Source organism: Labrus mixtus, chromosome 13 (assembly GCF_963584025.1).
Source record: "Labrus mixtus chromosome 13, fLabMix1.1, whole genome shotgun sequence".
In the NCBI taxonomy this organism is placed as follows: Eukaryota; Metazoa; Chordata; class Actinopteri; order Labriformes; family Labridae; genus Labrus; species Labrus mixtus.
In genome coordinates this window covers 20,941,639-20,964,387 of record NC_083624.1, presented here as the reverse complement: position 1 = coordinate 20,964,387, position 22,749 = coordinate 20,941,639, and the positions used below count along the sequence as shown (strand labels likewise).

At 37.7% G+C, this 22,749-nt stretch overlaps 2 protein-coding genes across 5 annotated transcripts; one reads left to right on the top strand and one right to left on the bottom strand.

The window, feature by feature from the left end:
- The first annotated feature begins 1,006 nt into the window (after nucleotides 1-1,006).
- Nucleotides 1,007-2,295, top strand: LOC132987223 (olfactory receptor 13D1-like). The gene has a single exon (XM_061054126.1). It carries the CDS (start codon nucleotides 1,116-1,118, stop codon nucleotides 2,046-2,048), a length of 933 nt encoding a protein of 310 aa, XP_060910109.1. The 5' UTR covers nucleotides 1,007-1,115; the 3' UTR covers nucleotides 2,049-2,295.
- A 1,521-nt stretch (nucleotides 2,296-3,816) lies between these two features.
- On the bottom strand, nucleotides 3,817-21,938 carry agpat3 (1-acylglycerol-3-phosphate O-acyltransferase 3). 4 transcript variants are annotated; one of them, XM_061054125.1, is made up of 10 exons: nucleotides 21,875-21,938; nucleotides 11,693-11,749; nucleotides 11,332-11,562; nucleotides 10,970-11,139; nucleotides 10,636-10,797; nucleotides 8,415-8,568; nucleotides 8,141-8,243; nucleotides 7,604-7,679; nucleotides 6,839-7,037; nucleotides 3,817-6,650 (listed from the first exon to the last, which is right to left on the bottom strand). In XM_061054125.1, exons 3-10 carry the CDS (start codon nucleotides 11,507-11,509, stop codon nucleotides 6,559-6,561), a joined length of 1,134 nt encoding a protein of 377 aa, XP_060910108.1. In that variant the 5' UTR covers nucleotides 11,510-11,562; nucleotides 11,693-11,749; nucleotides 21,875-21,938; the 3' UTR covers nucleotides 3,817-6,558. The 4 variants fall into 4 exon arrangements, with proteins under 4 accessions (XP_060910108.1, XP_060910106.1, XP_060910107.1 ...); XM_061054123.1 differs by lacking the exon at nucleotides 21,875-21,938 and adding an exon at nucleotides 21,597-21,847; XM_061054124.1 differs by lacking the exon at nucleotides 21,875-21,938 and adding an exon at nucleotides 17,739-18,096.
- Between the last annotated feature and the right edge of the window lie 811 nt (nucleotides 21,939-22,749).

Genomic DNA, 22,749 nt, shown 5'->3' with positions numbered 1-22,749 from the left:
GCAAACATGGCACTGCACTATTCACAGATTTAGGACACAAGGAAACAAACTCTAAACAAAAGAGACAACAACAAACTAAGACAACAGGCAAATAGAACCCCAGCAGCTCACTGTGTGTTAAGACAAAGAGCATCACAAATGGAACTGTGCCCTCTGCTGGGGAAACATGAAATATATTCCCTGCACTCACACAGTGCTACATTTACAGTATTTTCCTATTTACATACAAGACATTATTTTTATACACGTATATAACCCCAAATTACAGCTGCGTGTGAATGTGTATGAATGGGATAAGTTAATACTGAAGGGAACTTTACAAATCAGTATCTGGATTCACTGTGTGAATTTGGTGTGAACGGGTGAGTCTGACCTGTGGTGTTAAAAGCACTTTGAGTAGTCAGAAGACTAAAGCGCTACACAAGCTCAAGTCCATTTACTATCTGTAAATGGAGAGGTAAACAATCCAGTCCAACCGTACAAATATTGATCATAAAAATGGGTTTTAAATTAGTCATAAATTAAAAAACATCAACTACAGTGGGGAAATATGACCAATGCCATTTCTACTTAATAGTATCAGTTGTGCTGAATTTAACATTCATATTTCAAAACTATTAGTTATGTATATACAAACAACAGGTTGCTTACATTATTTTCAAGGACTCACACCAAATGATACATGTACCTCCACTTTGGAAACTGGAAAAAACAACAACAATTTTGACAATAAGCATATGTTATGATTTCAGGCTGGTCTCGTGCTGTTATTCATAACACATAACAAGCTATTTCAAGTTATTTCATTAATGGTTTATTCTTGTTTTTTCTTTACTGCTCTTTGGGGTCAATCTGTTGTGTTTTGTTGTCATGTGGACAGTCTTTGTCACTTGATCCCTGCTTTAATTCCCATGCTGACAAGCTCATCACCTATTGCTGCCATGAAAGGATATAATCTGATGCCAGAATAACAGCTCACTCCATTGACAGGCGGAGAACTGGAGGCCCTTCTTTCTCCTGCAGAGAAGAAGGGGATTCAAACGCCCCATTCTCTCAGTAGTGCATTATTTATTGTTATAGATATAGAATAACAAAAAAATTGTCTTATCTTCAATATGAAGGACAATTTTTCTGCAATCACAATGTTTACTCTCTCAGGGGTAAGTGGCACAACAAACTACAGAGTCACCCTCTTTGTTCTTACTTTTTTGTGTTACTGTGTGATATGGCTTGTAAATATGACCATAATTGTCGTAACCATTGTGGATAAAAACCTTCATCAACCCATGTATATCTTCCTCTGCAATTTGTGCATCAATGGTCTTTATGGAACTGCAGGCTTTTACCCCAGATTTCTCAAGGATCTTCTGTCTACAGCTAATATTATATCGTATACGGGGTGCCTCCTGCAGGGTTTTGTTTTGCACTCTTCAGCTTGTACTGATTTTTCTATTTTAGCTCTAATGGCCTATGACCGATATGTGGCTATATGTCGGCCTCTGGCATACCACTCAGTGATGACTAAACAAAGAATCTGTGTGCTTGTGTTTTTTGCTTGGATTATTCCTTTTTATCTGTTGCTCATGAGCACAATCACAACGTCGACGTCAAGGTTATGTGGCTCACACATACCGAAGATCTACTGTATTAATTTTTTGGTTGGTAAACTAGCCTGTTCTGCCCCCATATCAATGATCATTATGCCAGCTTTTAACTATACTTTTTATTTTTGCCATGTTCTTTTTGTTGTTTGGTCTTATATTTATCTGATCAAAACATGCCTTAAATCACAAGAGAACAGAAGTAAGTTCATGCAAACATGTATGCCACATTTATTCTGTTTAATTATTGTTGTTGTATCCTTGCTTTTTGACTTGCTGTACATGCGATATGGCTCAAAAGAGTTACCACAAAGTCTACAAAACTTTATGTCAATAGAATTTCTTGTTATTCCTCCAATTATCAATCCACTGATATATGGTTTGAAATTAACGCAAATAAGGAACAGAGTTCAGCAAATATTGTTTGGTAAACGTGTCAATACTTAGGCAAAAAGTTGTATCGTGGGGAGAATTATGTGCCCATTTGAAAGTGATTAGATGTTGTATATTATCATTTCTCAAGGTCGTGTGAAACAGAAATGCAAAGAAGATGCTAAGATGAAAAAAAAAAACATACTGTAGAATAATTGTTGCAACACTGTTGTTGCTAGACCTGTCATTTATATTTTTCGTTGCTAAATAATATTCGTAGCATAATCTCTAATATGTCTAGTTATTGTATGTCTACATATATAATGTGTCTGTGTGTTAGATTTCAAAATGTCATTTGTTATTGTTACATAATGGTTGTGCATTGTAGATTTAAGATCAACTTTGCTCCCATTTAAACATTTAAAACAAACTTGTAGCCTACTGCAAGTGTGTAAAAGTAGAGAAAAAGTAATTACATGGTCTCAAATATAATATAATGTTTTGCATGTTAATATTCTTGAAAAGGTCGAAACAATAGCTGCAGTGAAAAAAGAGATTACATTCAAAATAAATGTTGAAAATGATGTATATACTGTCCTTCTCTGGTAATAAAAAATGGAGAAACTGTTGAACAAAGAAAATGAGTTATTTGTTGTGAACCCATTATCACATTTGATTTAACCAAAGCAAGCGTGGATAAAGCTGGTTTTAAATTATACATAAGGGTAATTAACCCCCCTCCATACTTACATTTGAATTTGATGTGTTTATTTCCACATATATTATATATCCTAAACACATTTAGGGCTTGAAACCATGTTCATATTGGGTTTACAGAAAAGCAAAGACACTGACACAAGTCATTGAGACACATATTGTGCATAACAAGAAAAGCAACAACTTCACAGTTAAGCTTCCACAAAAAGCCTTTTATTCAGGTTCAAATTCAGAGTTAATGCCACAGCTGTCGCATTCTGTAAAAGAGTCCCTGAGTCAGAATAAACTGATTTCACCGAATGTGCATTAGATCACATCATGCAAAAATGAATTGACTACTGTAGAAATGATGATAAATAATAAAGTTGGAAAAGGCTTCATAAGCATCTTCTGTGGCTACAGCCCTGTTTGTGGCTTTAAGTAGAAGAGAGGCATCATTCAGTATTAACAGCTTCAAACCTTTGCAGATTAATTTGTGAACTGAACTACGGAGGATAGCCCAGTTTAAAGATTTCAGCTGTAGCTTTTCATTAGTGGTACATTTGGCTGTAGCCTGAATGCATGGCCTGTCATTCAAAGAGCTATTGCAAAAGAACATAGGAGCACCTTAGCCATTTCTAGAGGTGAACATAATAATCATTTACATTATGCACATTTTTATACAGTCTACGTCCTGTCACATCATGTGAAAGGGTGTAGACATATATCCAAAATGTCCTCAGGACATTTGATGGACAATTGGTAAATAGGTCATTCAGTTTGTCTTCTGCAAAGAAAGAACATTTATGAACATCTACAAACTTTTAAAAGTGAATGAGACATATTTACCATATGTACATATTTTCAGGTTACACAGTTGAAACTGTCACACTTCACGACATATATCTTTGTGGAAAAATTGTGGACGTGTCATGATGAATGAGGGATGAGTGATGTTCATGGGCCTCAGCGGCTCTGTTGATGGTTGAGAAAACTGCAAATAGGAAACGGTCAAAATCCTTTTTGCTTGGATTCCATTATCTGTATGCAATACACCCTCCTGCCCCAGAAGGGTCATATTTATTTCATCAATATGCTGTGCAAACAGAGAAACTGACACAAAATCAAATAAGTCAAGAGTAAAATGTGTGATTAAATCCTTTAATAATCTCGTGTTTAGTTGAAGAAAACATAAAAATAGCCTTAGAAAATAAAACAAAATTTGAATTGAGGTTCCATTAACTGAAGTATCATTGAGATTTAAAAAAGGACATGAGTCAATTTTTGATGTCATTGGATTTGAAAAACACGTTCAAGTTACGTTTGTATTTATTTTCTGAAAAATAAATAAAATGAAACAAAAACCAGTGGAAAAATGTCCAAATACTTGATTTACCTCCTCAGAATTCTTCCTGTTTTGGAATATGATTTTTATTGACAAGATGAGTTGGACTGCATACACATCTGCTGCTGGATGTTGGTTTCAAAGAAAAAACAAACAGATAACAGGTGATGAGTCTCTAAAATCACTTTTTGAGGTAAAGCAACTCAGTGTTTAATTGTCTAAAAAATTAGATGAATTACAAATAGATAAGAGCAGACTACCTCTTTATTATTCCTGTCCAATTCTCAATTTTAAACTTTAAAACAAGATAATTGGCAACTAATCCCAGCACATTTCTTGCTAAAGCTGAAGACATTTTCACTCCATCACTACCTCATGGGCTCAGTGAGCTTCTACATTTTCACACAAAATTAAGCAGCACTGTCTATTAAGGCTTGCATGAAATCTGTCTCGAGATAACTGTAGGAGGATGTACACTAAATATTGCTGAAGAGGAGTGATGATCTACAAAAATATTTAATAAATCAAACAAATTATTTGATGAATACAATATATGGCAAGTAATGTGGAGGGGAGGAAGAGACAGACAAAATACCCGCTCCATATCTTGCTACCATTGTTTGCATTTGGGACCAGAAAATGTGCTGTGTCACATTGACAAACTATTTCATTATGTTCTGCAGATGCAAGAACAGTTTGAAAAAAAAAAAAACTGTGTAATTGTGAAATGTCTTGGAGTTGGTTGCACCAAAATATGGCTCGGACATATAGCGAAACATTGCTTTGTGCACATTTTGTGTAAACTGCTTTTTCTAAAGAATGACAATGTGCAATTAGAACAACCAATTTAACACAATGATTTTCAAAAGTAAAGTTGGTTTGTTGTTTTAAAAATGTTTATCAATCCAAAAAAATGTTTAACACTTCATTTTGAGCTGTAATGGGAGGAGGGGAGTGAAGATTAAAAAGTCAAACTAGAGGTAAGAAGTGGGTGCTGTTTTTAAAGGGGTGGCAACTAAACAATCCCTTGCCTGAGCAAGCTTGATTTAAGGCAAAGGTCAAAACATCCACGTCTACAGTCAAAATCTAGACAGCAAAGGATATGCTAACTGTTTGGAGGCTACATAAAGAAAATTGATGACTAGTCTGGAATCTGTTAAACTGCTATTGAATTACAGGAGCAGCACAGTCTTATCCTAAGTAATGACTGCTGCATTTCAAATGTTATCAGAGGTTGGGCGTAAGGTTAAACTGCTTCGGGGTATGGATTGGAATTCTATGTCGTTTGCATGTATGAAAATCTGTTTTTAGTTAAAGCAAGTGGAGTTGGTTGCTCAAAGTAGATGAATTGGAAAAATAATTGAAATGTGTCAAGGTGAGTCTGTGGGTGTCGGTGCTGCAGGCTACAAATGAAACCTGTAACAGATGGTAATAACTACCATCTGCCCTTGATGAGGGCAGATTTCACATTCTGAGCATTAACATTAGCTAAACAGAATCCTGGCTCTCCAAACCAGAATGTCAAGAGGTCAGTTCACCAAGATTGCAAAAAACACAAAAATCAGTCTTGCTCAGACACATTGCAGTTGAAGTTTACAGGTGGTGCTAAAAATGTATTCAAAAAGTACTCTTACCGCCACTCGTGTGCTCACAACTCACATAACCCAATGATGTCAGAATGGTTAGCCTAAACTGTTGCTTTATAATCACCATATAGTTACTGGTGAAAACTGAAATGATCTTGAGATACTGTTTCTGTAAAAACACACTGCTGTTCTGTGACAATGATTTGAACACCTTGGACAACTTTTTCCCCCTACCATGTATTGGAGTGTCATTGGTGCCTTTCAGATCCTGTGATATTATAACCCCAACTATCTGCCAGGCCAGTCATCAAGACATTAGCTGGAAACTGTTTTGCAATTTAGGGTTAATCCGCCCTTTTACACTGAGGCCCTAAGTCACTGTTTCCCATTGCAAGTCCCACTATGGAAGAAAAGGGAAGGAGATGTCCAGCATACTAAAGGTTTTTAAAAAATGCACTGCCCCTGGATGGAGGTTATGGTTTGAAATATGGATCAGCTTGTGTCCTACAGGCAAAATAAATGAGCATGTCACCAGTCTCTGAATGGTTTATGACTGTGACAGGAAGTGGAGGTAGGTAGCTCAGAGCAGAAAATGGACTGCTTGCTGTTCATGTGTCCTTGAACAGGTTAGAAGTCTAACTATGGATTTTTACCAGGAATTAATGAGATTTGGATGGAGACAGGGAGTCACTAGTAAGATTAAGAAAGAAATCGGGGAAGATGGTATTTTCCCCTTTTTAATATTCTGTGTTACACCAGAAAGCTTAAAACCATGACCTTGTATGCTCTCTCTCACTCTGGGGCCATTATGATTCCTAAGTCTGGCCTGTATTGTGTTTTCAAAGCTGGGTGTCCTCCCCGACCTGCCTACTGACTCAATAGAGGGGGAGAATAGAGTTGGGCAGGAATTAGACACCGCAGGATGATCATACAAAGGCAGAGGATGAAGCTCAGAAGATCAGTTTTGTTTCTTGGCGCCCTGGTTGCCGTAACTGGAACCTGTTTTCTTCACCTCTGTGACCCCTATGAGTCGACGGATAGCTATGGAGGCTGCAGAGAAAACAAAGAAAACAAGCATAAGAATTCAAATGTAAAAAACAAACTGTTCCTGCAACACCTTCAGGAGTTTCATATGCATTTGTTTTCCTGGTGAAGTCAAATAACCACTGCATCCTGGTGATCCCTAGGAGAAAGACAACACTTTTATTCCAATGGCCACTGGTGCATTTGTTACTTACCAATGAAGAGGAAGATGATAAAGCCAATAATGAGGAGGGGGGAGCCACTAACTACAACTCCACAAGCAAAGTTGATGAGCGGTGAAAGGAGCAGGGTGGCCCAAAAGAGGAAGTTCAATAGCGTCCAAAGTCTGCGACGTGGGATGATTGTGGGTCCAGGGAACTTGCCTTCCTTGTTGTAATATTCCTGCAAAGCATCCTGGGGAGAATAGGCAGAAGAAATAGTTTGCAGTGTATGAAGTGAACATGTATACCATTTGCATTGAAACAACATAAACCTTACACAAATAAATGCCCTAAAGGAGGAGATAACGTTGAGAAAACAGATATCCAAATCAGTAGAACATTACTGGTGTCCTTCTCCTCCTGAATGGTAAACATGGAGCCCATGCACTAAAGACATTGCTGAGCAAGACTCATCACCGTTTAGTAAATTCAAGGGGTTTGGTATTTTGCCCAACGATACTTCAATATGCAGAGTGAGGAGGTCGGTGACTGAAACACCACTCTTCTGATTAGAAAACAACAGTCTCTCCTTCTCAGCCACAACCACCTCCAAGATAAAATAAGTTAACATGCATAACTTCAATCAATCTTAATTTATCCACCTTATGACAACAAACACTTTTTTATAGTTCCTTTTAACTGTTTTCACGTAATTGTTCAGCCGTAACGAGTTCCTTTTTGTGTGGTTAAGATTATGTCGTAACCTCCCATCTAGCAGAGGGTCCTTACTTATCCATATAAAGTCATCAATCAGTTTACCTTCTCCTGGTAGAGCTTGTGCAGCCAATTTGCGCACTCTTTCTCATCATCTGGTATATCCTCCACAGGGAACCGCCTGGTTGGGGAAGAGTTTAAAAGTACATGGGGATAAATAAACATAACAATTGTATGATCCAATGAGATATATGTCAGCATTCTTAAACTGGGAACAAATCTCAAGACACTCAAAATAATAGAGAAGACATTCTCAAACAATAAATACAAATATTAGCTTGATAGCTAGATATACAACAGAAAATGTGTCATCAAAGTTTAGAAGTATAAGAAGATAATTTAATAATTCAATAAATCTCAGCATGTCTTTGAGGTTTCATACCACCAGGGGGCCCCCTTACCATACATTCAATGCACCATAATATTTTTGTGATGAAGGATTTCAGAATCTTATCCAACCGGCACATTAATGTTGAATACATTTTCCACCAGGAGAGACTGAGTAGACCTGACTCTAATTTTTCATCATTATATTACGGTAACTAATGTTTCATTGTAAATGGCAGATATCTTTGTGCTCACCTTACACTCATGTCAGCTTTGTATTGCTTGCCATTGACAATACCCAAAAGAGTAGGAGTTTGGTTGTCTTTGAAGTTGAGAGTCACATCATACACGGCAGAAACTGAGACAGAAAAATACAAATGTATGGTTTAAGGCTGAAATGTATTTTGAGATGTAATTTTGTGTGTGTGTGTGTGTGTGTGTGTGTGTGTGTGTGTGTGTGTGTGTGTGTGTGTGTGTGTGTGTGTGTGTGTGTGTGTGTGTGTGTGTGTGTGTGTGTGTGTAGCCATACCTGTGCCCTTAAGACACGATAGTGTGGTGGTGAATCCTTTTGTTCGGGGCAGCAGGTGGTATTTGAGCTGGGGCAGGCCTTTACTCTCTGCAACCTGCATGCTGATTTGGTGCTTTGTCTCTGTAAAGCGGGTCCCCTCACAGTACAACAGAAACTGTGGAGGAAGATGAGCTGTTTTAATACACAGACAGAAAAACCTTTCATAAAAAAATCCCACAGACTTGAGGTGACCTTTCTCTTGCCCTGTTTACTCTCACACAATGTTCAAATGAAGTCACTGCATGAAGTCAATAGTAAGGTGGTTGACACGTTTAACAAAGATTGTTCAGTATGTTATCTAAACACATTGAATCTCTGTCATTAGCAGTGGCCTGGTGCTTAACTTAGGGGTAATAAGATCAACTGCCTTAACTGATCTGTCTAATCTCACCAGGTGAACTGGTTGTGTCACGGGGGAAAACTGACACAAGGTGCTTTAATCCTTTACTAAAGGTGGACAACAAACAGCAGGACCTGTTGTCCCCAGCAAGGTTATTACCGTTAGCTAAATCTAACGATAAAACAAAAAATTATTTTACTGAAACTAAAATGAAACAGTCTTCACAAAAAAACGATAACTGAAACTGTTTTGTGTGTTTACAAAAAAGAACTAAAATGAAATTGTAGACAAAATGTCACACTGACGAATACGTTCTTTATGTTTTGTCTCGGGAACAGAGATTTCACCGAGGCCTATTTTATAAGTCATGACTTCACATAATTGTATTTTAGGTCATGATTTGTATTCAAATATTAATTTAAATAAATAAAATAAAAAAAGTTAGGAGTATTTGAATATTCTAAAATGATATGTCGTTTACATTCTCTGGCCCTTATTGGTCTCGCCCCTGACATGTATCCCACATAAAAAAACACTAAGACCAAGCATGTTCACAAAATATAAAACTAAACTAACAAACCTGCATTAAAAACTAATTAAAAAGGGCAGCTGAGTGGTTAGTTTGTGCACCCCATGTACAGAGGCTAAAGTCCTTGAGACGGGCAGCCCAGGTTCAAATCCGACTTGTGGCTCCTTTCCCCTCATGTCATTCCCCACTTTCTCCCTCCCCATTTCAGACTCTATCCACCGTTATATCTCTTCAATAAAAGGCAGAAAAAGCCCAAAAATAAATTGTTAAATATATATATCTATATATATATATATATATTTAAAACTAAACTTAAAAGATGATGGTAAATATGTATGCTTATTTAAGCATGAGACCCATTTTGCCTTCCAAAGCATGGTGAAAGTATCCTTAGACTATTTATGCACAGCAGACATCCAGTTCCAGGAGTTTCATTGAAAAAATATACAAGAACCCTCCTGTGGAGACATATTAAAACATCTGGCGCACTCGACCAAAATGCACATATGTATCTGCCAAGATCAACCAACAATGGTGAAACTAGGTGGAAGGGCAGAATCTGTATTTCCTTATACTTTTCCATGTGAAATCTCAGGAACTAACAACACTTGTTTTAAGAGTTATTATCAAGTATGTATATTTTATGTTGCATATTGTTTCTAAGTAGTAATTAGGAACATTTTATCAGGCTGCTTAACAGCTTATATCTGGGACAATTACAAACCCTGTATGATTTTGTGACAAACTTCTTAATGATCCAAACTACAACCAATGGCAGAAATTGATATCTGCTATTCTCTTAAACCTTTCACTTACTTTTCTGCTGACACACAGTTTACAATTAAAATTAAAATACTTAACTATTGTTCCACACACCTGATTGTATTTGAATCTGGTCTGATGTCTCACTGCTTGCGCTTCTTAATATCTCTATTATTCTCTAGGATCTCAGCACTTTTCTTACCAAGTAAATTGATCAAAATCATTCCAATTCATAGAACCATAATTCTACTTATGATCCACCATTTTATCCTTTCGTATCTAACCTATGTTTACAGTTTGCAACCTTGAATAGAATCAATCACAGCTTCACTTTGATTGGATGATGTACTACTTTTTGTAAGCAACAAGTCAATTCTGATTGTATATTAGCCAACTCAAAGTCAAAAGGTGATTAAAAATCCATGTATGGTATTTGTGCAAACAGATTTGCATTATCATAAAAATAAATCCAGGCTAGCTGGCAAACCTTAAAACACAGTTCATTGTTAACATATTACTCATGCTATAATATCAACAACATATGTACCTACCCACATACATTCAGGATAATCTTTGAGCCTGGTCAATCCTCTAAAGACAGTCTTTCGGTCCTCCTCCCACTTTCTTTTGCAAAACACGATTTCTAAGAAGTACCAGGTCCAGCCAATCAGAGGAACTTTCAGAAGCTCGTGTTTGGCTAGCACTTTTGAACTCTAAAGAGGAAGCAAATGTATGAGTTTTTAATGACAGTAGTTGGTTTTCACACAATCAGGGTTCAAGTCCAACCGTGTTAGTGTAGCACGATTGAGGTCAACAAGCATTAATATGATTATTTAAAAGTAAGGGGTTGAGTATCTTTGAGTCATTTTTTATGATATTACTGACCCCTAAGATACCAAATCGTTCACACATGGTCCAGCCACACAGGAAGTCGATCTCAAAGTTGTGGTTCAGGATGACAATGACATGCTCTTTGCCAAACATGTCCACTGTAGATTGTTCAGTGTAGAGGGTGCAATCTGTGCCGGACCACCATTCCAGCAGCATCACCAGCTCTGCACAGAAACAACAAAAGATCATTTGCTCTGCAAAGGCAGGTAATCCTTTATAGTGTGGAATTGTGCATTAGAGTACAAATGACACTTTATTTACACTTTTATTATTAACATTTTGTTAATAGGAACTAGGTATTTAATGAGGAAGAATATAACTATATATAAATATATATCAACATATAATTTACTCACGACTCCAGAGAGAGTAAGAGAGCCGGCAGTTGATTCTGCGATAGAGCTGCTTGTTGATTGGCCAGAGAATACAGGTGCAGAGCTGAATGAAGTTTATGATGAGACCACTCACCACAAACACAAAGCCCATTAGCAACTGCAGGATGAAGAGGCTCTTTAGGTAGGTTAGTGGAGCCATGGCTGAGGAGCCTGGAGAGCTTATTAGGCTCCTTTCTATACACTAAGTCCTACCTAAGAGGGGGCAGAGCGGAAAACAATTACAAGATTAACAGCATTTTGTAGAGAAAAAATGAGACAGATTTAACTTTGTTAATCTACAGATAAACATGTTCTCAGAAAAAAAAAAATAAATAAAACATACCACGCTGGATCCTTTTACAAGCCCCGTTTACACGGTCCGTCAGCCAATATCACTGACCTGTGGAAGTCAGGAGAAGAGGTTAAGAATGACAAGTGAAAAAATGATGTTAAATATAAGAGGCAGCTACAGTATGGAGTTTTCACAGAAGAGTTTGAATCATGCACGCACTGCATGTTTAAGTTATTTAGATGTGGGCAGAAGGTTAACATAACACAAAACAGACAGGCAGTGTTCACAAGAATGTAGCTTTGGTCAGATTCATGGTAAATATAACAAATCTATTTTTTTTTTTTTTTTTTAAACAGACCTCAGCTCATACATTTCATATTCTGTTAGTTGGACTAAAAACAGGGTAAAGAACAGGATTTAGTTCTGAATGAAAAATGTCTTTCAGCTGAGCAGACTTCTCCGTTCAGGTTTTGGTTTACAGAGTTCATCTCAGAGTTCATGATCTGCATTTTGTAACACATTGTAGACTTTGGCCAATGGTGTTGCCCACCATGATTGGTTTATTGCTAATAAAGAGTTACAGTTTCAGTCCATGCTTTGTGCTATTTTTCTCAGGGTGCTCAGTTTGTTATCAAAAAAGTCAAAAACATTTTATTCACGTTAGAAAGAAACACATAATTGTTGAGATGACCGTTTGGCCGTTTCCTTGTTTGTATAAAGAGTCATCATAGGAAAACTTAAACACTGAGTTGCATGCTTATTCTCAAACCATTAACAATGTTTTGGGTTACCCTAAAACCTTGATTCAGCAAGGGTTCCCTCCCGTAACAGTTTTGGGAGAGAACTTGTTTTGGTGTTATATTTGCTGGTTGGGAGGCCTTGTTGTCATAAAAATGCTTAATTCAGAAATCACAGAAAGTCAACAGGCAAACCTGCCTAATCCATATCTAAAAAAAAAACTACCATTCAAATCATACAGGTTGCTAGCTCAGATGCTAATGCTGTTTCATGAGGTGACCGTATTTTAAAAATTCACAACAGTAGATAGCAGAACTCCATCTCAAATAGGTGGATTTGGCTGGGTTATAAACGCAGTTTACATCCTGGGATTCAGGCTACACGCCAATAACACCATATCATCAGACTCACATATCCTGGCTTAGACCCTATGTATTCTTGCTCATTGTCAATCTTAATTGTCTTGTCTTTTGTGACACCTTTTCAAATCTGAATTGTTCTCTTACAAATCTGTGTGGCAGTCTATGAACATGTAAGCCATCGTTTACCGTTGCTTTGTTTTACATCCTCTCTTTTCTGTTCAAGTTTTCACCATGATAGTTTATAGCTTAAAGGACATACTTGCCAAAAATGCACGAGTAGCCCTTCACGAAATGACATTTTGATAGTCCAGACTGAAATTTCTGAAGCTTTGGTTAACTTAACACAAATCTTAACCTTAATTTGGTTATGAAAAAACAAGCACTTTTAAAGTAAAGCATGGATACATCTTTCAGTACACTTTGATTACGCTTTAATTTAAGCAATCCATATTTTTACAGTAATCATAGCGGAAATCGTAATTATATTCCTTAAAAACAATCTCAGTATAGAAAACAAAGACTACATTAAAACACAGTGGATTTAAGTTGAAATTCTTTGTCGATATTCAACAAGTATTACCCATTGCAATACCTCTATAACATTTAAACAATACAAGCAGCCTCAGGGTGAAGGAAATTTAATCTTACATGTGCTTCCAGAGAACTTCAGGACAGGCTCTCGGGCAAATGAACATCAAACTATTTCTCAGTCTCTGTAAGGACACACTGAAGTGTTGTAATACTGACACGTGGTGCCTGTGTGTCATCTATCCTCTGATTACAAGTCCAAACTTCCACGATTGTCTCCATAATGTGTCCAAGAGATGACCTTTGTCTCTACTGGGAGAGGGGGACTGGAAATTATTATTATTGCACAATTTACTTGTGGCTCCTGATACTTATTCTGGTAAGTCTGTAGGCTTCAATACCAAATTGAACTGTGTTCACAGACGAGGGTTTTTGGAAGTGTTTTGGAGCCCATGCATTGATGTCCACTACAGAATCTTGACTTATCTTTTTTTAAAATGCTGTGTGAAATCTGAGGGCCAAAAGATAACAGCAACTAGGGCGGTTGCAAAAATGAATGACCACAATATTAACAAGCCAACCACTGAACATTGAGACAACAGTCACAACCGCTCATGAAGTCACCTCCCCCCACCTCATGTTCATACTAAAACAATAGCAACTGCACTAGTGCTAAACTAGGGCTGGCCAATTAATCAAGTTTCAATTTCAATAACAATTTTGGTTTCCCGGGATCATGAAGACAAGATAATCGAGATGTTGTGCTCGACTTCTTTTGTGTCGCAGCACACAGTTATCACCAGAATCACTTCCCCTGTAGCCTTTTGCCAACAAAAAAACATGATAGTGCATTTTTTTCAAAACCTGTACAATAGCTGACACGCTGCACAGACAATGTCTAGAACCCAGGTTACCGCGACAGCTCTATTTTCAGCAAGCCCGTGCACGGTTTTACCGTCATCCCCGTGCCGGTAGGCCTGGGCATATTTCTAGTCAGAGCTAACATGCATGGAGGGTGCTTACAACATATACTACCTGTTTGTAACAGAAATGATTAACCAGTTCAACCCTGAATACACCCTGCCATACAGAACCCAGTTTACCCACTTGATGGATTAGAAATATGAAACAACCTTTCTGAAGTTAAACATGGCATACACACATATTTTTACATTTCATTTATGCAATCATACGAAAGAATTCATTAAGAAACAATATTGAGATTGATGACCAAAAAGTAAATTTTGATTAGAAATTTTGGCTGCAATAATATAAAATATTTCAAATTGATAAGTTGAATGCTCACTGTATACACTGCATGGATCTTTGCACTTAAAATGTTGACTAAAATCAAAAAAGAAAATTGTGGTAAAAGGAGATCATGAAAGAGTTCAACTGCTCCCTCACACTGACAGTTTATGTGTGGACCAGCCATGCCACAGAGGCATACCTTGGAGGGTCCTGCCATTTCATCACTAAAGATTGGCAAAACAATACGAAGAGACCACCATGCCTCTGGAGGAGAGGCATACTGCTGCAAACGCCATGACATGGATGAAGAAAAATTAGACATCTATGGCCTGGCACACACTAAAAGATTTTGAAAATGTGAGAGACCCCACACATGACGACAAATCATGACAGAGTAACAGTTCAGTTTTTATAGTGTATGTGGTGTGTGCAACTAGACAACCAACTCAGCAAACCAAACACTAGAGTAAACAAACATGATGTTCAAGCTACATATGGCTAGCTGGTACATCCAAAACATTTGGGTCCAGCTCTGTTCCTTGTCAGTTGGATTGGTGTTTGTTTTACAGGACACATTGTAAAAACACTTGTGTTGTTGCCACAAATCAACAAGTTGGTCCTGAATTTATGACATCCATCTTGTCTTTAGTCTAACTTGCTTTTCTATTGGTTCTGTTCCATGTGACAATTCACAGAGTCTGTGCTCGGCCGTCCTAGGTGGTCTCCCTACACAACAGGATTTCTGATCGTAAATATTGAAGACGGATAATATTTACGATTTCAAATTCGGCAGCCCCAATCGTCTTCCGAGCAGATCAGGTAGGGTAAAATCACTCTTACCACACCTCACACCACAGGAGAAAATGGCAAGATAATGTTTGGATCCATCATATAGTTGGGCCTTGCTGACTTTGGTTTAAAGGTGAGTGTTGGGCCCAAAATCAGCACGGTTATCTTGTAGTGTGTACCCGGCTTAATCTACCAAGAAAAAAAGCTGTAGTTCATGACAATGGGTCAAATATGGAAGCAGCAATGTGAATGCTTGAAAAGGGGAATTGTTGGGCCTCTCTTCACTGCACTGGTCACACAGCTCATTGTCAACAGTGCTGTCACAGAGCCAAATATCAGCAGAGCTGTAGGAGCAGCTACAAACTTTGTAGAACACTTGGTTGAGAAGCAAGCTGGCCAATATAAAACTAAAGATGAAACAACAGCAAATAAATACAGCACAACACAAGTTGATTCAGGATGTCATTACAAGTGGGAGCAGTACATGGCCAGTCACTGCCACTTTATCCAATCCTGAGGTGATTCCAAGGGGCAAACACTACTTTGACTTAAAGCAAGATCAAATGGTTCTGCTTAAAGAGCTGGTGCAAGGCTTAATGCCTTTTAAATGTGCTACTGTTTACCTTAGTGGACTAGAGTACGCCACAGCTTTAGGTCTTCCCTAGCTGGTCAAAAGCTGCAACGGTCCATACAGAAAAACTTGTTTTGAGACAAGTCCATCAAAAGCCTTTCTGGCCAGTACAGGAAAAGGGATACATAAGAGATGGGGTAATCTGAACTGCATCTCAGCAGAGAGAAACAACCCAGTTGCTCTTGTTCCAAAATTCAGAAAGCTTACAATGGTGGAGCCAGTGATCTTGAATATCCACAAATTTAACTTGACATCAAGCCCTGAGTACCCTTAATACTAGCTGCTGTACAATGTCCTTTTCTGACATTAAATATGATTGAGTATACTCTTGTGGTGGATTGACAATGCAACATTATATAGGTCATGGCTAACACAGCCCAGGAGACCTTCCAGAAGAACACTGGGCATCCTGGCTTGTTTGGACCCAGATTCAAAATATCATCCAATACTGAGCTTAATATTAATTGTTCTTTTATTTTTGGTAAAAGGACAATGTACAATAATAAACAAAATGTTGCTATTAGGGCTGAAATGATTCCTTAAGTAATTCAAGTACATTGATTTCAAAATAACCCCAAGGCAAATGTCTTTGTTTAAACCTGTACTACCTGCTGACTTTTAATATTTCAATTGACAGACACACAGGATGTAATCCTTGAGAAGTTGTCTGACCTTATTAAAGTTGTGTCCTTGTCCTTCACTTGTTTCCCTCTCTGTCCTCCTGCGTCTCACTAAAGTCACATGACGTGCTTGCAAGAGTGTTAGTTCATCAAGCAGGGGCGAATCCAGACTTTCTTGACTGGGGTGGCCCAGCCCTGACTACAGCAGGGTTCGTGTGCATCCACAAACAAATCTAATCCGTTATTTACCCTTGTTAAATTTTATAATTAACAAAAAATACAAGTAAAAAAAAATGTGTTTGTTTTGTTGAAGTTAAGTTTGTTCCCTGCTCCTGCTATTTTAACTTGATTGTAGTGAGTAGGGTGAGCAAGTGTAGGGCATCTCTTCAACATAGTAAATCATTTACATTAGCCAGTCTAATGAACTTAAAGTATATTTATATAGGCCAAGTAATAAGACAAGATAAGATAATCCTCTATGAGTACCACAATTGGCTTTGTAGAATTTGTATTATTACAGCAGTAAAGGCAAAATTATAGCAAAAGCTGAGATAAGCATCTTTTTTAAGCATTTTTTTCCCCAGTGAAGTGGTTTGACCAGACTTCATTTGTTCTTTTGTTAAGTCTCATACAAGCACATCAAAATAAAAGTAGCTAAGAGAGATGAAATTGGGTGGGACAATGCAAACAGCCATTAGAGGTCCACCTCCATGTGGTTAAAAGGGACCACCTTGACACACAAAAGATTAGACGCTGACTGGGTTAAAGCTGCTTAAGACCAGAGAGCTGCTTCTGCTCTTCATTACCTGAACTATATGTAGTCATACTCAATTATTTTTCTTCATCCAGAATACCTGAACTTCTATTAACTATTCTTTATTCTCTGAACATAATAAACCAAATTAACCAGACCATTTAACATTTAACCACTTCTTGCAAGGAGTCTCTGATATCAGAAGTACTCACAAAGATACACAAGTTAATTACTTTCAGAAATTGGCACATCTCAGCCACATCTTGGCATGTAACACACCTTTGTCTAGTTATTTTGAGTCTAATACTTTTATCTGTCTTTCAAACATGTTTTTGTCACTTGTTGACTTCTATGTCTTTCACAAGTCTGAATAAATCTTGTATGGCCCATGCTAGCTTAACCACATCTCCTCCCTTTAACTTACCAGTAGACATAGTAGGCCATTGCCATGACCACCAATGCCCCGCATATCCCAGTGAAAATCATAACAGCGCTTTGGTTCAGCATTTTGGCTCCTGGTATATAACCAATTTCAAGATAAAAAAAAAGGGCTAATGAAAAAGGGCTGCAGAGAGCAGTGGACAGTCACAGGGCGTCCCGATTCATATCCATGATAATCCTACAGAAGGAATGACGAAGAATATGATGATGACAGCAAGAACACAACCAGATCTCAGATCCAGTTGGAAGAAGTGCCTAATCACTGCGAGGATTTACTAAAGACCAAAGAATGTCCTGTCACCAAAACAAAAATTCCCAAAAGAATGGATCTCAGGTGAGGGAATGTGCATAAGGAAAGATTAAAAAAAGTCTTCTTGTAGATTCCTAATTGAGCCGGCCAAAGTATGCTAGAAAGACCAGAAGATGGCTCACTTCTGGAAGGTGGGAGACACACATTCTGGAAGCAGCGTCTTACATGCATTCCCATTCTCTAATCCAACGGATCAGATTAGTGCTGATTAGCAGGCTATGGGCACCCTGGATATGTCACATTACATTAACGCTAACAAAGAAGAAGGCGGTGCTCTCTACTACCAGGTTTTACAGAATAGCATCTGTTACGCTAAAGGAACCAATCAAAATATAGAAATACTTGCTTTACCTTGCTATTGGCTACACCAAGCATTAGGCAGAAGTGATGACCTCAAAGTGAGTTGGAGGTTTCCTTAAACAACCTCTTCTTGTGTATTACCAAGCTGTGCTGTGTATATCTTTGAGCAAGGATAGTTAGAGGTGAATACATCCTAAACCATAAAATCAATGATGTTCATCCCCAATCAGTCAATCAATCTTTGTATAGCGCCAATTCGTAACAAATGTTACCCTCCACCCTTGTTTTACCAGTCTCTTTTACAATACCTTTTATATGAGAACAGTACATCTCAGCCAGAAAGTCATTGCCAAACGGGCAAGGGAAAACACAAACAAAAGCCTGTGGGTTCTTACATACAGCTCATGTCAAATGTTGTTTATAAAAGCCGGCAGAGGCTGTAAAAATACACACAAGTGTTTACTGAAGCAAATGGGTCAAAGGTAAGAGTACAGTCCTGAGGCCTTGCCAGTGGGCGTTGAAGCCAAATATAAAATAGAGATATAATATATTGTGATAGTTGGACTAGGAAGGTCATTTATGTTTCGAAGCATTACATGTTCAATCTTTCACATAGCACCACTGCACTGATGAACACTTCATTGCAGCTTTATGTGGTGCAACAGATCACAGATGATCCATGATACATTCGGAGTACCCCTCAGTTGGCACCTTCGAGACATAGGTCCACCATACCATTCTGTCAGGAACTAAAACCTTATACAAATAACTCGCAAGTGTCCAAAACTGGCAGTTTATCTTAAAATCTATGCTTTTCTGTGGTTGTCACTGATGCGTTCTTTTGAAAAGATAGAAAATTAAAGAAGCTTATGCTGCAGCTCCACAGTGTTCCGTGGTTGCTGCTACTTTCCTAAGCTCTCTTTGCCTACCAAGCATCCGTGCCGTTCACTTGACTGAAAGCTACGAATGGAGGCCTGAATTATTGTTGCAGATTATACATTTTACTCAATAACTACATAATATTAACTTTGGACTTTTAAAATGACATGTATGTATAGCCTATATTTAAAGACAATTTTAAAACATCTTATTCAGTGAAGGTCTGTCATTCTCTTTGTGGGGAGTGGTTGGGAGGCGCCCTAGCACCCTCTATTGACCAGCTGCCAATGATTAAAACTGACATAACTGTCACTAGCGATTGAAGTAAAAGTCAATTTTCGTAACCTAGCAAAAAATGACACAGAAACCTTTCATCATTGTACAATCAGGCCCTGAAATAACAGACAAAAACACATTTGGTGGCATCACTTCCACATACTATAAAGATGAAACTTAGTTTCAAGACAATCTTACACCTGAACCTCTTTTCAGCAATGTTCAAAGGCAGGACAGTAATAGATTAACAGGAAGCATAGTAAATGGAAACTGTTCCATACAACATTGTCGATCTAAATTTGGACGGTCATCTTTCTATTTTACGGGCTGTAAACTCAGGAACACATTACCAACTGAAATAAAATGAACTGCAGATTTTAAATATTTAACCAGAAAGGTCAAGTGCTGGCTAAAAGCAAACTAGAGATGTACCCAGTTTAAACTTGTATTTTAAATTTAGATTTGTTAATAGAATTAATGTATATGTAGTTCATTATATAATTAAGAAATTGAGTGTGAATGACCAGGTTGTCCCCAAAACAGCCAAAAGTTTATTGATGTTTGCTCGTGAGGGATTCCAGTCTAAGCCTGCACTGCTCAAATAAAAGCAGATATCTTGCATAGATGTCTCAAAGTCCTAAAGACATACAGTATACTTCAACTGACTAAATTGATAGAGAATTCAGTTACACTCACTGTCATGTTGCTGGACTTTGAATGGGCCGCTCACTGAATTAACTGGAGCATATAAATAAAATGTATGACTGTATCTCCTTTCAGATACAGTGGACAAGCTTGTGATCAAATTCACAGAAATGATCACAAAATAAATGTCATAATAAACTAATGTCACTCCACTTACAAAAACTTGCATGAAAATATGAGTACAATTTTTCAAATTCATACTAGTGTAAAATAATTGTCATTAGGTAGAACTCATGTAAGCAACATAAAGGAAGTAATTACATTAAATGTGTTTGTTACATATTTTGCATGCAGCTGCGTAAATATTGTTTTGTTAGCCTTGAAGTTTAAACGTTTTCTCAGTCTGTTTATTGATGGGGTTTTACATGGATTATATTTCAAAATTGACCACATGTTTTTATTGAAACTTGATTTATTCAAATGTGTTCTCTAGGTATGAGAAAAATCATCGTGATCAACTATGTACAAAGATTAGAAAGTTATATGGTAACTCTCAGAAGAAAATGACAGCTTTCAAATGTCTGAAAAGTTCACTTTACCTGCCAGGGGAGTGCTTAATAAAAGGTTCAACTCTTGCAGTCTATGGTTCAACCCTGATGATGAAATAAGAGTAAAGAGCCGCTGAATGAACTCCAGTAACCTCACGTCAGATGTATGGTGCCATCGTACGCAGGTCAACTTGAAGCCAGATGGCTCGTGTGACGTACAGCTGAGCACTGACGGCTTGCACTAAAAATGTTTTTTTTTGAATGAACCCAAACATACTCTATCATTTACTCTAGACCCTTCACGCTGACTTCAGCAATACCGTTTTGCAGCTTCTCGGTCCCTGAATACACATGAAGTGAAAATGCACAAGTGCAGCGTGGTGAGTGTAGAACAGCTACGTGACCAACCAGCCAGCGTGCACCTTGCGTCCAACCAGGGACAAATACTGACTTTCAATCTTTAGTATAAATTCAGAAAGCTACGAGTTAATCTCAGAGTCACACACATAACAGTCCATACATTAGATTACCTAAATAAATAGCAAATGTATCCTACTGCTGCTACCACACATGGTAAATAAGTTAGAGGTAAAGTGGACCTAAAGGTGGTAACTCATCCGAGAAACACAAGGGCAGACAGTACGGCTGCTAACCGTGTGCGCTAGCATGCTATGTCCTTATAAGCGGCACAGCTGGGCTTTTCATTTAATTCAGAGTGTGGTTAATTCCTCTATTTGAAATGCCTCATTGCTATTAAGGCACATTTCCCCCACATTCACATATGTCCATGTAACAGCCAGCCGAGCTGCGTCGCTCGCTACCCCTGTGCTATGCTAGTCAGTCAGCTAGCGTTAGCAGTCAGGTTACTGTTCTCTGGACTTACCTCAAAATGATTCACTCGGGAGTTTGGGAGCAGATGTCTACATATACTTCGTCGCCGCTGTTTGGCTTTCGGTGGGGTATGACAACTTTGTTAAGAAGCCCTTCTTACTTCGTGCGTTTCCTGAAACGCAGTAAAAATGACCTACGCTAATGCGATTTGCAAGACAGCTATTGTTTGTCGGTTAAAGACCCACATTTCCTCAAAGCCCATCTGAAGGCTGCGTGCCCAACATCCGGTCCGGCCCCTCGTTTATTCTGACACAAATACTAATAACTTACTTTCTTCTTAAATAACGGTGCTATGCCTCCTTGTCCTGTGCAAACACACTGCCGCTCCTCATCCTGTCCGTGCAGGTGACAGGAGTAGGAACATTATTCTTACTGATATAGGATATTGTATTTATTATATGTATATATTGTATTGCAGATACCAGTCACATAAAATAGCAGATTTTGCTTGAGTTTTCAAATTCAAATTCTCTGCAATATCACATTTAATGTTGTTATATTAACTCTCCTTCAGAAAGAGAAACTGCATATTCAGTAGCTATATAAAACGTCCCAGCAACATTTTTTTTTACATCATGTATTATCTGAAATATGGTACATTTAAGATTGTTTTCTCTGTTACGCAAAAGCATTTAAAATCAAATAATTCTTTAAAAAAAATAACAATTTTGGGGGGAAAAGGACTTTATATTTAATGTCCAATATCTGGGATGTATTTTTTTCAATGCTTTTTATTGGTCCAGTAGCTTAAACTTTTTTTTTTAACAGATATTTTGGTCGGATCTCTTCAATTTTCTTTACCACTTATTGACAAAACCATAGAAGAGTTTTTTTTTTCTTGATGTTTCTATTGTTTTATTTTCTCTTTAAAAAACGATTCAACCCTGTGCTCTGCTCTGAAGAAAAACTAGAATTTCCGCATGAGTGGATGATGAAAATAAAAGTTCTACACAGCAGTGTAATGTTGAGTTGGCAATTTCAGTACATGAATAGGTGTATGTGTTTAAATGCACTTTTAGCCCTCTGCTGGTATTTCAAGATAACTACAGCATACGTTGCAGCATAAAGCATAATGCAGATCTAGAGGTTTGTGAGAGCTCCATTGCTTTTTGTATGGCAAATATGGAATCTGTTGGTATGCTTAA